The 14,392-nt window shown below is 36.9% G+C and overlaps 1 protein-coding gene across 1 annotated transcript; it reads right to left on the bottom strand.

Annotated features, from left to right (window-relative positions):
- Positions 1-9,272: 9,272 nt before the first annotated feature.
- On the bottom strand, positions 9,273-12,311 carry LOC128857080 (zinc finger protein 502-like). Its single transcript, XM_054092645.1, has 5 exons — positions 12,060-12,311; positions 11,632-11,997; positions 10,861-11,457; positions 10,427-10,797; positions 9,273-10,357 (listed from the first exon to the last, which is right to left on the bottom strand). Exons 1-5 carry the CDS (start codon positions 12,156-12,158, stop codon positions 9,406-9,408), a joined length of 2,385 nt encoding a protein of 794 aa, XP_053948620.1. The 5' UTR covers positions 12,159-12,311; the 3' UTR covers positions 9,273-9,405.
- Between the last annotated feature and the right edge of the window lie 2,081 nt (positions 12,312-14,392).

Here is a 14,392-nt window from a genome sequence, read left to right as displayed (position 1 = left end):
TTTGATTTTGAAAAATAGTTTTTGTAATTTCGAAAATAGTTTTTGTAATTTTGAAGAATAATTTTTGATTGTAATTTTTGTTATTTTAAAATTTTTTTTTTGTTATTTTAAAAAATAACTTTTACAATATAATTTTGAAATATAATTTTTATAATTTTGAAAAATAACTTTTACAATTTTGAGAAAGTGAAATATTATTTTTTTTTAATTTCGAAAATAATTTCTATAATTTTCACAAATTATTTTTATAAGATTGAAAAAATAATTTTTATACTTTTAAAAACTAATTTGTATAATTTTGAAAAAATTACTTTTTTATGATTTTGAAAAATACAATAGTTTTCTTAGTTTTGAAGAATAATTCCTATAATTTTGAAAATTTTAAAAATAATTTTGAAGAATAATTTTTATAAATTCGAAAAAATAACTTTTATAATTTTGAAGAAGACCTTTTATAATTTTGAAAAATAAAATGTGTTATAGCTTAGAGAAAGTATCCTTTATTATTTTGAAAAATAACTTTTATAATTTTGAGAAAGTAGCCTTTATGATTTGGAAAAATTTTTTTTTTAATTTCGAAAATAATTTCTATAATTTTCAAAAATAATTTTTATAAGTTTGAAAAATAATTTTTGTTGTTTTGAAAAATAACTTTTTATAATATATTTTGTTTTTTTTTTGACATGAGTCACTAAATTCATTTACAAAAGTTCTTTGAGCTTTTTGGTGACTTGAAAAATAGTTTTTGTAATAGGGCTATGAATAAGTTCGTGCGGTTTTTTTTCGAAATTTGAAACTTTATTGACGTAAAATGGTTACAAATTTAATATTCAAAATATTGTCCATCGCTTACTACTACTTTTTCCCATCTTTCTGGCAATTCACGGATTCCCTTTGTGAAAAATTCGGTCGGTTTTGCCGCAATCCACGAATCGATCCATTTTTTGACTTCATCGTAATTACGGAAGTGCTGGTCAGCCAGGCCATGTTGCATCGATCGGAAGAGATAGTAATCGGATGGCGCAAGGTCTGGACTATACGGCGGGTGGGGTAGGACATCCCATTTGAGCGTTTCTAAGTATGTTTTGACCACTTGTGCAACATGTGGCCGAGCATTGTCATGTTGCAAAATAACTTTGTCGTGTCTATCGGCGTATTGCGGCCGTTTTTCTCGCAGTGCTCGGCTCAAACGCATCAATTGTCGTCGGTAGACATCCCCCGTAATCGTTTCATTCGGTTTCAGTAGCTCATAATACACAACACCCAGCTGGTCCCACCAGATACACAGCATAACCTTCAGGCCATGAATATTCTGCGCCGACGTCGATGTTGAAGCATGGCCAGCGTATCCATACGTTGCCCGACGTTTTGGATTGTCGTAATGGACCCACTTTTCATCGCCAGTCACAATTCGATGCAAAAAACCCTTTCTTTTGTGCCGTTGAAGCAGTTGTTCGCATGCCATAAAACGGCGTTCAACGTCTCTTGGCTTCAATTCATACGGCACCCAATGGCCTACCTTTCGGATCATTCCCATGGCTTTTAAACGTTTGGAAATGGTTGATTGATCAACTCCCAAAGTTTTTGCAACCTCTTCTTGCGTTTGAGCCGGATCTTGATCGAGCAATTCCTCCAATTCGGTATCCATGAACTTTGGCGGCGCACCCTCGCGTTCTTCGTCTTCCAAGCCAAAATCACCACTTTTAAAGCGTGCAAACCACTTCTGGCACGTTCGCTCAGATAGAGCATGCTCACCATAAACTTCCACCAAGATACGATGACTTTCGGCTGCTTTTTTCTTCATATTAAAATAATGAAGAAGAATTCCCCGCAAAAACACATTATTTGGCACGAAATTCGACATTTTCAAGTGTGGTAAAAATATTGTTGTTTACGCTTCAAATAAAAAACTTATACTGACGTTTGTGCCTTACGACAGTAGCTCTCCAATGAATGTTTGGAAATGTGGATCGATGGAATAATAATCAAGTTACGCCATCTGTTGTAAAACCGCACGAACTTATTCATAGTCCTATTAGCTTTGAAAAAAAAAACTTTTATAGTTTAAAAAAATTATTTGTATAAGTTTGAAAAACAAATTTATAGTTTTGACAAAAATAACTTTAATAATTTTGAAAAATAATTTGTAAAATTTTGAAAAAGGATTTTTTATAATATTGAAAAATAGTTTTGAAAATAAATTTTATGATTTTGAAAAATAATTTTCATTACAAATTTTGTAACTAACAAATTAAATATTAAAAAATTTTTTAATTTTGAAAATAATTTCTTTCATTTCTCTTTTGAAAAATAATTTGTATAAAAGGTTTTTACGAAATGGTTTTTTGCTAATAACATTTAAATGGTTTAACAGAATTATGCTCCGTTTTCAGAATATTGACACTGCGTTCGAAACACATCGATTAGTACCCAGAACACGCACTATAAACTAGATTATTGCCGAAACTGAAAAGTTTTCAAAAAATCTACTAATTTGTAAACTTTGATCAATCGATCACTCAGTTCTATCGAACACAGCAGCCACTAAGCGCAAGTTCCCAGAAGCTCATCAAAACCGATGAAAGGTCGCTCATACGCATCGCCAACCCAAATCACCTCAATTTTCTTCAGCCACAAGTACAAATTGTTGAGAATATTTCTTAACAAATTCAAACAAATCAAGCCACAAATTTTAACTTACCTTTACGCAAACAATTTAGGCCAATTGAAAACCTCTGCAACCAAATAGGCGGAAAATCCCAAAATGCCGCTTTTCGCTGTTGTTGTTATTATTATTTTGCCAGTAGTAACTTTATATGGAATCGGCATACACGCACAAGCGTATTTGACGCTCAAGTTTCACTTAAATTATGATTTTCACTAATTTCCCCAAGCCACTGTCAGACAAACTAATCTAAAGTACCGAAATTACTTGAATGGAATCGATTTGGTTAGACGGACAAAGAGGGCAAAAAGTTCAGTTTCCTGTGCGAGGTTAGACTTTTGTGTTTTTTATTTTTATTTTTTGTGAGTGTGTTGTGGATAATACAATATGTGTAGAATGTTGTTGTAACTATTGTTATAGTTTTTGGATTTTTTCCTACTACTCTTGCACGGAACTTTGTCTTGACAAGTAATCGAATTAATTCATAAGGAAGGCAACGAAGTGTTGGTGGCAATGCAAAATGCTTCTGCTTCTGCTGCTGCTGCTGCCTTTACTTTTGCTTCTATTTTCACTTAATCTCCCGCGCACCAGCTTCTTCGAGTAGACACTCAACCACACTTTCTGGCACTTCGTACAAAATGCAGCTTTCCGCTTGTGGCGCTAACAAAAAAACTACTCAAACTTTGTCGCTTGACAGCATAAGAAAGTCGTCAACTTAGTTGAGGGATAAAGTGGAATGAAGAAAAATTAAAAGGGAATTGCAGTCAGAAGAACTTTAACACAATTTCGAGCAACTCAATAAGCTGCATCATTTTGGGCGATTTAATTATGATGAGTGTATTTTTATTTTGAACTAAAATTTGTAAGCACTTTTTATTTTTTATGTGAGAGCTAACGGTAAACAACTCACTTTTTTTTTAATGGAAATCGCATAAGAAATGTTTGTCGTCGATTTTTTATTATTTTTACTTTGAATTTTGATTAAGAAATAATTGTGAACTTTTACTTATTATTTAAAATTTCTACTTTTATTATATTTTTTTTTCGGACTACAAAATTAAATTTTAATTGCAAAAAAAAATTACAAAAATTATTTTCAACTATTTTTTAACACTTTTTTTTATTAATATTTTTTTCCATTCAAAAACTTAATTTTTCATGATACTTTGAAACCGCGCGTCTCCGCATATCACTCTAAATTTATATGTTTTCCGCTGCGTTCGTGTACAATTTGTTCGATTGCCCGTTGTCAACTGAGCGCCATTCGCTTCGGCGGTACATTTTTGTAGCCCCCCGCTTTGGCGTTGTGAGTGGAAAAATTCCCAAAACAGTGTTTGAGAATTTCCCAAAACAAATGCAGCACAGCTGATTTTTGTTTTGTCAACAAACATCCTAAAGTGGGCGTGTAAGTTGGCGCATGCGCGCAAACAAGTCGATAAGAATTTGGCGCCAATCGCATTCTAACAAAATGGGACAAGAAAAATAACAACAACAGCGCGTCAATGTTTATCTAGTTGCTAAAAAACGACAAGCTTTCTCCTTTGTATGTATGTATATATGTACGTACATATGTATGTATTTGTGCTGTGCGCATTTTCACAGTTGGTCAGTCAATTGGTAAATCGACTTTCATTCACTTAATGACTTATTGAATCACTCTTCCAACCCACACGTATGTACCTATGTATGTCTCATTTATGTACCTAGGTATGCGTGTGTGTGTGTGTGTGTGCGTATCGACGCCTGATGTGTTTATTTTTGTGTTTTGTGTGTATCTGAAATTTATTTTTGCATTTATGCCACGTCAATTTATGATTATATTTAAGTTTGGCAAGTTGGTGGGTAGGTGATGAAAAAATGCGCCTAAATGCATGCTACCCATTTGAAGCAAGCAGCATTTTTTTACTACACATCCCCATATGTGGAAACAAGTATACAGAAAATACTGCCGTTGGCGTGGTTGACTACTTGTCGACCGGCGGCTCTTAGAAGTACAGTTACTTTTTTGGCGTATGGAAAGTAGCGTAGGAAAGGTATTTACAAGGTATTTAAGCATCACCGGCTTAGAGTATGAAAAGTAAGTGAGGGTTTAGTAAGCTGCTACAACAACAACAACAATATAAAAATAATTTGCTTTTATAGCTGACAACGCAAAATTTTCAAATAACAGTTAACTTCTTTTGACTATTTAAAATCAATTAGTTAATAAGTGACAACTCAAAATAAGAGTTACTCGTGACATTTACTTCGAAATCAGGAAAAAATTATAAAATTTGATTCATTTCGTCTGCTAAAGTGCTTTATACTCTTTTAAAAATAAAAAAAAAATAAAAAGCAATTTCTCTTTTTAAAAATAATTAAATATAATAAATAAAAATTAAAATTTATAAAAAAAATTATATAAAATAAATAAAAAAATAAAATTATATATAAATTATGAAAAATAATAAAAAAATATATAAAATATTTAAATAAATATAAATTTTATGACTATTTTTATTTTTTATTTATTTTATATAATTTTTGTTTTATAAATTATAATTTTATTTATTATATGTATTTCATTATTTTTTAAAAGAGAAATTGCTTTCTGTTTCGTGTTTTTTTTTTGTTTTTTTTTTTGTTTTTTTTTTTTTTTTTCTGTTTCGGCCAGATATTTCCATATTTGCAACAGACCGGGAAGTTCCTTTGTGTTGCGATTTTAATACAAAATGCTGAATGGCCTTCTTCTTCTTTTGTGTGTAAATCATAGCACTATTCCGGTAATCCGCTTTGAACGTCTTAATACAGAAAAAAATTTTAAAATTGTTGGCAGAAATTCCAATTGTTAATGGCGGTAAGGCAATCACTGTAGCGGCAGGCTAATTACCTACCCTGTCAGAAATATAATAGATTAACGAAACCACCGCAAGACAAGCCTTGTCGAGGCTTTAAGCTCCCGAGAGGTTGGTTGGTTGGTTAGAGTGGTGATTCATCCAGAATCCAACTAGCGCTTCTGCACCATTTTGTTGCCACATCCTCGATAAAGGAAAAAGGAAAAAAATGGCGGTACGGAAGGTCTACGGGCACTGCGGCGGTATATTAGCTATGTACGAAGATCCAGAGTGCCTTTGACTGTGAGGAAACAGTTCTCTGTGCCTTTCTCGATATCGGGGAAGCTTTCGACAACGTCTCTCACTCGAGGGTGTTGCGCCCTCTTTCTTCTTATCACCCCTCGAGGAGCCTAGTAGTTTACGGCCTGCTTCACCCGCTGCCAAGCAACGGAATCTGCTGTCAGGGATACGCAGATGACGATGTAATTATAAGGAGAGGCAAGTTCGAGGACACTCTTTGCGACATACTGCAAACAGCTTTAAACCTGACGAAAAGATGGTGTGGTGGTCTGAATATAAACCCGTCCAAAATAGCCATAATTCCGTAAACCAGAAAAAGAGTTTTACCAGGAATGAGAGAGATCAGCATGGACGGGGTTTTCATTGAATTAGTCAGCGAAGTTAATTATCTTGGCTTTGTCCTGAATGAGAAGCTTAACTGGCAACCTTGCCCAAACCCACAAAGGCTCTCATGATCGGCAAACGTCTATCAGGAAAGTCCTAGGGCTGTAGCCCAAGAATCCGAAGACGGATGTGCATCTTGATAATAAGACAAATGGTGACAAATGGAGCGGTCGCTTGAGTATCTAGAGCAACTCTCTCGACAGTAGGGAGAGTGCTAACTAAGCTTCATGCGTGTGCATCACGGGGACGATGCGAGTCTGCTCTACAGTTGCGATGAAGGTGATTCTTACAGTTATTCAGCAATCAGCCAAACGTACCCCGTTGAATATTACCAGGAAAGGCTTCGGGTGAGGAAAAGTAATGCCATCTAAAAACATGAAATTGCTGAGGCTGCAGCTCCCACTTATCCAACTACTCAAAGATGATATCACTAAAGTCATCAAATTCGAAAAGAAGTTCAGAATTGAACTGGGCGATACGTTGAACTGGGGTAGGCCTGCATTTGAAAGGAAACTCCAGGAGTGTATCCTGTATTGGTACACAGATGGCTCGAACACCCCAGCAGGCATAGACGCTGGAATTTACGGCCCCAGAACCAAGCGCTTTGTGCCGATGGGTAGTTTTCCAAGCATTTACGCAGAGATGTATGCCAGCTGGAGAGATAAACTTATACAGGAATGTCCGCAATGAGCGAATTGTCATTCTGAGCGACAGTCAGGCGGCACTCAAGGCCTTATCGTCCTGTGAGATCAAGTCCTCACTGAACCTTGTGTATCGTACTTGGAACTGAATGTCCTTGGAACGCACAATTGCATCTAGCTAATTAAGGTCTCTGGGCGCAGAGATATATGTAACTGGGAACGAAATAGCGGACCATTGGCGAGAGAGACTGCGGCCTCGTCATTAACGCCATTACGGAGAAGTTTATGAGTGAAAAGCAAGGGCTAAGGGATGTTTGCTGGCACCAAACTATGGGGCTACGCCAGGTGAAGTCCCTACTGGGACGGTACAACTAAAAGCTGTTTAAAAGACTCATAACCCTAACCTAGAATAAAATGCGTAGCCATCTGCACATGATCGGGATATGATCCACTGACTTTTGACGTTTCTGCGACCAATCCCAGGAGGCTCCAATGCTCCTTCTCCTGGAATGCAGCGCTATAGCGCGAAGAAGGTAGAGACGTCTTGGCGAAATGCAGTCAGAAGAAAGGCAGAGTACAACCCAGCTCTATCCTGAGTTTAATAAGGGAACTGGGTCTGGATGAGGTACTGTGATGAGTAGAGGGCGCAAAAGACCACGGGATGGAAGTCCAAACCTCATATATATATACTATATATACATATATATAGCATACGAAAATGCTTGCTGCCGCGTGCTACATAAAGGGAAACTGTCTGACCCCAAGTAATACACCCATCCGGCGTTCGCCAAGGGATACACCCATCCATCGCCTGTGCTGTTTTTACTTGTTCTTGGTGATGTCTTGGAAGCTGCCATAATACCGCGTCGAGGTAGGACTGTTTTGTAGTACAGACGAAGATGTCAGATCTCGCGTTGATAAAGCTAGAGCCACCTTGGGTATCCTGTCTTCTGTGTGGCGCAATAACAACATCAGAGTTCACCCAAAAATTAGAATTTTCAAATCCAATGCAGAATCGGTTCTACTTTATGGTTGCTGTGCATGGAAAGTCCATCACTACGTTACTTCAGGTTTTCATAAATCGCTGCTTGAGGAACCTCTTCCGCATTTTTAGGCCTACTGAAAAAGGCACAAATGGAGCCAGTAGAAATGCTCGCTCATAAAACGCCAAAAATGGAGATGGAGATGGAGATACGATGCGAGCATTGCACGAAAGGCATTGCAGTGGAACTCTCTCACGAATGTTGGTCGCATACCAGGGTGACCAAGGGAAATTTGGAGACGCACAGTTGAAAGGGAAACTGGAAGCATCGGAAAGAGCCAGAACCAATTGAAGTGCATTGCCACAAATCGCACAAGATGGGGCGCAGGCGTGCTTGATGCCCTATGTCCCACTAGGGATTAAGGACCTGAAGAAGAAGAACAACAAAATGTTCATTACCCATGAATTTCTGCTTATTTATGACCATAATTTCGCCACACTGTCGAATGTGAATTGTGTACAAGCAGTAAGACGCCGAAGCACTGCAATATAAATGAATCTATGAATTTAAAAAATACGCACTTACGACAATTATGGAGGACAACATTCAGTTTTTATTATATTAAATATAAAATTGTGGAGATATGAATATACAATATGTATGGTTTTTTTCTTAATTTTTTTTTGTAGTTAAAAAATGTAAACATTTGAATTAACCTAATATTTATACCATCGATAGAGTAAAAATTGAAAAACAACCAACTAAATGTTAACAGCGATATGTACCTTACATAATATTAGGCGCCTTCCATTCGCCACTTCTCTGCTCGCTATCCCTCTGCTCGACTAAACTTGACGAAAAATTTGCATGTGCAAGCAACAACAAAGTTAACGAGTGAGAGTCGCCGCTAGCGAGAATGGTTATACCTCATTGAACTGGTATAACTCCTTAAACTGGTGTAACGCACTAAACTGGTGTAACTCATTAAACTGGTATAACTCATTAAACTGGTATAACTCATTAAACTGGTCTAACTCATTAAACTGGTATAACTCATTCGACTGGTATAACTCATTAAACTGGTCTAACTCATTAAACTGGTATAACTCATTAAACTAGTATAACTCATTAAACTGGTATAACTCATTAAACTGGGCTAACTCATTAAACTGGTATAACTCGTTAAACTGGTCTAACTCATCAAACTGGTATAACTCGTTACTCTGGTATAACTCATTAATCTGGTCTAACTCATTAAGCTGGTATAACTCGTTACACTGGTATAACTCATTTAACTGGTATAACTCATCAAACTGGTATAACTCATTACTCTGGTATAACTCATTAATCTGGTCTAACTCATTAAGCTGGTATAACTCGTTACACTGGTATAACTCATTTAACTGGTATAACTCATTTAACTGGTATAACTCATTTAACTGGTATAACTCATTAAACTGGTATCACCCTCTATTTTACAAACAAATGGAATTTCAGGCCGCTCTATTCCAGCGCTGCCCAGATATGTTTATTTTAACCAGTTGCTGCATCTATTCGCCACTTGCGAACGCTTGGCGAAAAGAAGAGGCCTATATAGTAAATTAATGTGCACATAAATATTAATCGTCCATTATAAACAGGCTATTGAATTTAGCGTTGTCGTCCACTACCAGTACAACACCATTGTCATCATCGACATTAAAATCATCCGAAAAATTATTGCTAATAGATGAAACCAGCTCAGCACTCTTCGTCACGTCAGATATTTCTGCGGCAATGCCCTCTTGTATGGCTGGCCCATTTTCCGCTTCTATTACCTCAAGACTATTGCTGTCGCTGAACAGCTGCTCTGAAGCTAAATCAGCAAAGCGACTATTATGATCATTTTCGTGCAGATTTTCTTGCTGATTTTCTTGTTCGTCTTCCCCTTTTTCTTCTCCTTCTTCTTCCTCTCCTTCTTCTTCCTCTTCTTCTTCGTCTTCTTTTTCTTTAACTTCTTCGTCATTCCCAGCTTTATCTAACTTCTCGGTTTCCTTAACTTGATCATCAACTTCTTTGTTGTGCACAGATTTATTGTGTTTTCGTAGCTGCGCTGATTTCTTAAATTGTTCACCACAACTGACGCACTTGTACGGATTTTCTCCCGAGTGAATGCGCATATGCACCAGCATATTGTTCTTTTTCGTAAAAGCCAGTTTACAAATACTACAGACATGTGGCGTAATACCTTCGTGTATCATGCGATGCTCCTTCAGATGCGCCTGCTGTCGAAAGGAGAGCAGACAGTGTTCACATTGATATGGCCGCACGTTGTCGTGGATACGTTCGTGCGTGATTAGCGCGGCCACAGTGCAAAATGATTTACCGCATGCGTCGCACTTGTGAGGCCGCTCGTGCGCATGTATGCGCATGTGCATTTTGTGGGTAAAATAGTGTTTGGATATCTTGCCACAAAAGTGACAGCAGAAGGACTTTTTCGCCGTCGTATCATCGTCAGGTTTTGATTTTTCCACATCCTCAACTTTTGCGTGCATACGAACGTGCTTAGTGAAAGAGATTTTCGTTTTGAATCTGCCATAAACAAAATGGATGATAATATAAATGGTGTTTCAAATACGAGTTAGTTCATTTTACAATTACCGAATGGGACATTTATCGCACTGATATTCGCGATCGTTTGAGTGAGTGGCCATGTGGTTCTTCAGAATATCACCGCGTCCAAATGCCTCGCCGCAAACGGGACATAGCGCAGTATTTACGTCGTGTGCACTACGCAGATGTCGTGTCAAGTTGTCACGTGATCGATAGGTGCGGTCGCAGTGCGGGCACGACAGTCGCTCGCCATCCATTTTATGTGATTTTGCGTGTCTTTCAAGTCGAGAAATGTGTGGGAACCACTTGTCGCATTGCTTGCAACAAAAACGTTTATCACCATGCGTTTTTATATGGTCGCGATATTCTCGATGTGAATCGAAATCCAAATTACAGGTGTCGCAGTTGTAGGATAAGACCTGAAATAGAATTGTGGTATGAAACTAAATGTTACTGATGTGGCTGGTATAATAAATTCGTACCTTTCCTTTGTGCATTTTAAACGTTGTCCCACTAGCTACTTCCTCTTCTTGTTCCGCTTGCTTTTCTTGTGAACTAGAATCGCCGTCATCCATTGCGACCTCAGTTTCCTGTGTTTTATTCGATTCATTTTCCAAATACGTATCGCAATCGTCATCTTCGCGCTCTTCTTTCGTAAAATCTATTTGACATTCGTCGATATCAATTGATTCTTCACCGTCATCATCTAAAGTCTCATACACTATATCCGCTTGACCTCCTTGAGGCTTCAACTCTACAGTTGCATTTTCATCGAATTCTTTTCGATTTGCCTCGTCATCACCCGACGACAATATTTCTTCAATTAAGTCCTGGGTTTGACCATCATTTGCATTCAACTTGTCATAGTCGCTTTCTTGTGGATTTTCTTCCCGTGGTGATTCTAACATAAGCGAATCATCATCATCGATTAGTTCAATCACATCATCGCAATCGTTCATCGCTTCATTCAAATCAAAATGTGCGTTCTCCACTTCTTCGTCTAATTGTATTTCTTCATTCGTATATTCATCCAGGCCTTGCGCATCATACTCCAATTGTATACGCTTTTCGGCTATTACCTGTTGAGTATATACCAAACCCTTATTTTCGGTTACCACTCGGGTACACATAAATACTTCATGCTGCCGCAGCTCCAACTGCAGACGTTCTTCGCCTAATGATTCATGCGAATCGTCTTCACTCAGTACTTCCACTCGTCTTTCATCAACAATCTCACTTGTAGAAGTACTCACCTGCTGGTCATCAATATCCAGTCGTAAACGTTTAGCTGCAAGTATTTCCTGTGCCGATGGCACCGCATTTGCAGTGGAATAATCTTCGCGTACTTCATTTGTTGAAGTGCAAATATTTATACTCAAATCGGATGCTGTTCGCTCTTGGCTGTTGCTGTTTACAGTCAATGAGGGCGGTTCCGGTTCATCATCATCCAAAACAATCGTATCTTGAACATGAGCGGTGGTACTAATAGCTGGCATTACCATTCCTTGCCGTAGACGCCTCTCCGTTGCTTCACTTTGTTTCCGGAGACTGTATGAGAAACGCAACCCAAACTCGCACTGTTCACAGATATGCTTTGGTAAGATATCATCTTCTTTTACCTTAAAACGAAGTAATAATTTAGTTAAAAGATTATTTATAAAGAAAATTACAATTTCAATACCGTTACGTTGGCGCAAACTTTCAATAATTCTGTCAACTGCTCGTTGCCTTGAAAACATTTCAGATGCTTAGATCCTGCGCAGATACGACATACATCCATACTTTATGTATGTAATTGTAAATTTTTTAACTTTATCCGAATCGGGCAACAAAAAATTTGTTTATTGAATAAACCAACAATTTGTAAATAATTTGATTCTGTCACCTAACAGCTGTTCGAATTAGCATCTATAATCGAAAAACCAAGCCAAAGTGGCGCTAACGACAATTCTGAAAAGCAGTGTTGAGTAAAGGTGAAAAGCCTATATGTAATGTGAGCGTCAAAATAAAGTGTACAAAGCATTTTGTTATAGTATGGATTTTATTTCAGCCTTTTATAACAAAAAAATATATTTTAATTTCAAGTTTTTCAAATTAGTATTTGATTCTCTACTAATTACTAGAAAACAACAAAAAAATAAATTACAACAACAAAAATTTTAAGACAAAAACAAAATTTAGTGCATATTTTACGCGTCAAAATAAAGTGTACAGAGATATATTTTACAAAACTGATATCGATTTAGTATTTTGTTGATTTCCCTTTTGCTTTGATAACGGAAGACAGTCTTCGGGGCATCGACTCAACTCGTTTTTTTTTACGTCAGATGAAATTTTATCCCACTATTCCTTTATAACGAGTTTCAGCATATCCATATTGGTGATTGTCCTTTTGCAGATTTGGTGGTCTAAATGCTCCCACAAATGTTCAATAGGGTTTAAGTCCGGTGACTGTGGAGGATGATCCAATGTCTTAGGAGTACGATAAAGCAGCCATTCTTTTACTATTTTTGCTGTGGGCTTGGAATCATTATCTTGTTGAAAGATCCAAGATCCTTGCAAGTCTAATTTCTGCACACTGGTTAGTAAATTATTTTGTAAAATATTCAGATAATCTGTTCTGTTCATGGTACTTTCAATAAAAACCAAATTGCCAACTCCGCTTGCTGCCATACATCCCCACACCATCACTGATCCCCCACCGTGCTTAACTGTGGTTATCAAATTTTGGTCGGCATACTCACTTTTTTTGGTTCTCCAGACTTTAACCGGTTTTTTCTGCCCAAATACCTCGAACTTACTAAACAGGACACTATTCCAGAAAGAAAGATCCCGATTTTCGTATGTTTATGCATAATCAAGACGTTTTTTTTTTGCTAAACTGTCGATATTAGCGGCTTTTTTCGTGGGAGACGACCATGTAGCCCATTTGCGGGCAACGCTCGACGTATTGTACTGGCATTTACGCTAGTATCTGATGCAGTTGAGACTTCTTGTGATATTTTGACCGCACTTTTAAAGCGACTTTTCTTCATATCACGCACTATAGGCCTTACTTGAGTGTCATTTTAAACTTTTGGACGGCCTGCACTTGGGCGATTTTCTACTTTGCCCGAATTTTTTGTATTTGTCAACTATTTGATTCACAATATTATGGCTTCTGTTGACAATATAGCCAATTTCACGAAAAGTTTTACCTGCATTGCTAAACTTGAGTACCAATTCTCTAACATCAGTCGAAGTTTGTTTACCCAATATTGAAAAAAAAGAATAGAATTTAATTTACTGTAGACAAAAACTTTTCACTCTGCCGAACGCAACCAATTAAAATACAATATGAAAAAAGTTTCAATGCAACGAAAAAGGAAGTAAACAACCAAATATAACGGTATGAGACGCGATATACACTACAAAAGTGGCTAGTTGAACAAGGCAAACATTCCCGTGCTAGAATACTCCTCTTTTATTTGCCACCTTCTCGCCCGCTACCTTTATGCTCGATTAACTTGATGAAAAATTTGCATGCGAAAGCAACAACAAAGTTATTGTGTAAGATTCGCTGCTCGCATGTATGGTCATATCCCATTAGACTGGTATAACTCACTGTCATATACATGTAATTTAAAAGTACGTTCACATATGCATTAATTACCAATAAGATTACCTGCAAAATTGACAATCAGCTGTCAATACTGTTGTGAAAGGTTTTTCTTCATAGAAATTATTTTGGTGGAATATTTCGGTGTTTTCGGTTTGTTTAATTATTATTAACATTGGCTGCTAATAATAAACAGTTGGAGGAAATCCGTAAACGACGTTTACTGAGGTTGTAAAAAATTATGGCAGCAATACGCATTCAAAATTCGATACTACATTTTAAACAAATAATAAGTGAACGAAGCGTTTATGGACACACGCTTTTTTTCTGTTACATGAATGCATAGTTAATAATACCTAACAAACGTTTTATTAGAATTATGTCTACAGCCCATTTTTCTTTGCCGGCATCCATTT

Source organism: Anastrepha ludens, chromosome 3 (genome assembly GCF_028408465.1).
Source record: "Anastrepha ludens isolate Willacy chromosome 3, idAnaLude1.1, whole genome shotgun sequence".
Classification (NCBI taxonomy): domain Eukaryota; kingdom Metazoa; phylum Arthropoda; class Insecta; order Diptera; family Tephritidae; genus Anastrepha; species Anastrepha ludens.
This window is presented reverse-complemented; position numbering and strand designations above follow the sequence as displayed.

What these genes read in the sequence shown, in the direction of transcription:
- LOC128857080 (XM_054092645.1), bottom strand. Translation starts at nt 12,158, where the DNA reads ATGGATGTATGTCGTATCTGCGCAGGATCTAAGCATCTGAAATGTTTT. An exon ending in AAGTTTGCGCCAACGTAACG is followed by an intron (nt 11,998 to 12,059) that starts GTATTGAAATTG and finishes CTTCGTTTTAAG; the next exon opens with GTAAAAGAAGATGATATCTT. An exon ending in TGGATATTGATGACCAGCAG is followed by an intron (nt 11,458 to 11,631) that starts GTGAGTACTTCT and finishes TATACTCAACAG; the next exon opens with GTAATAGCCGAAAAGCGTAT.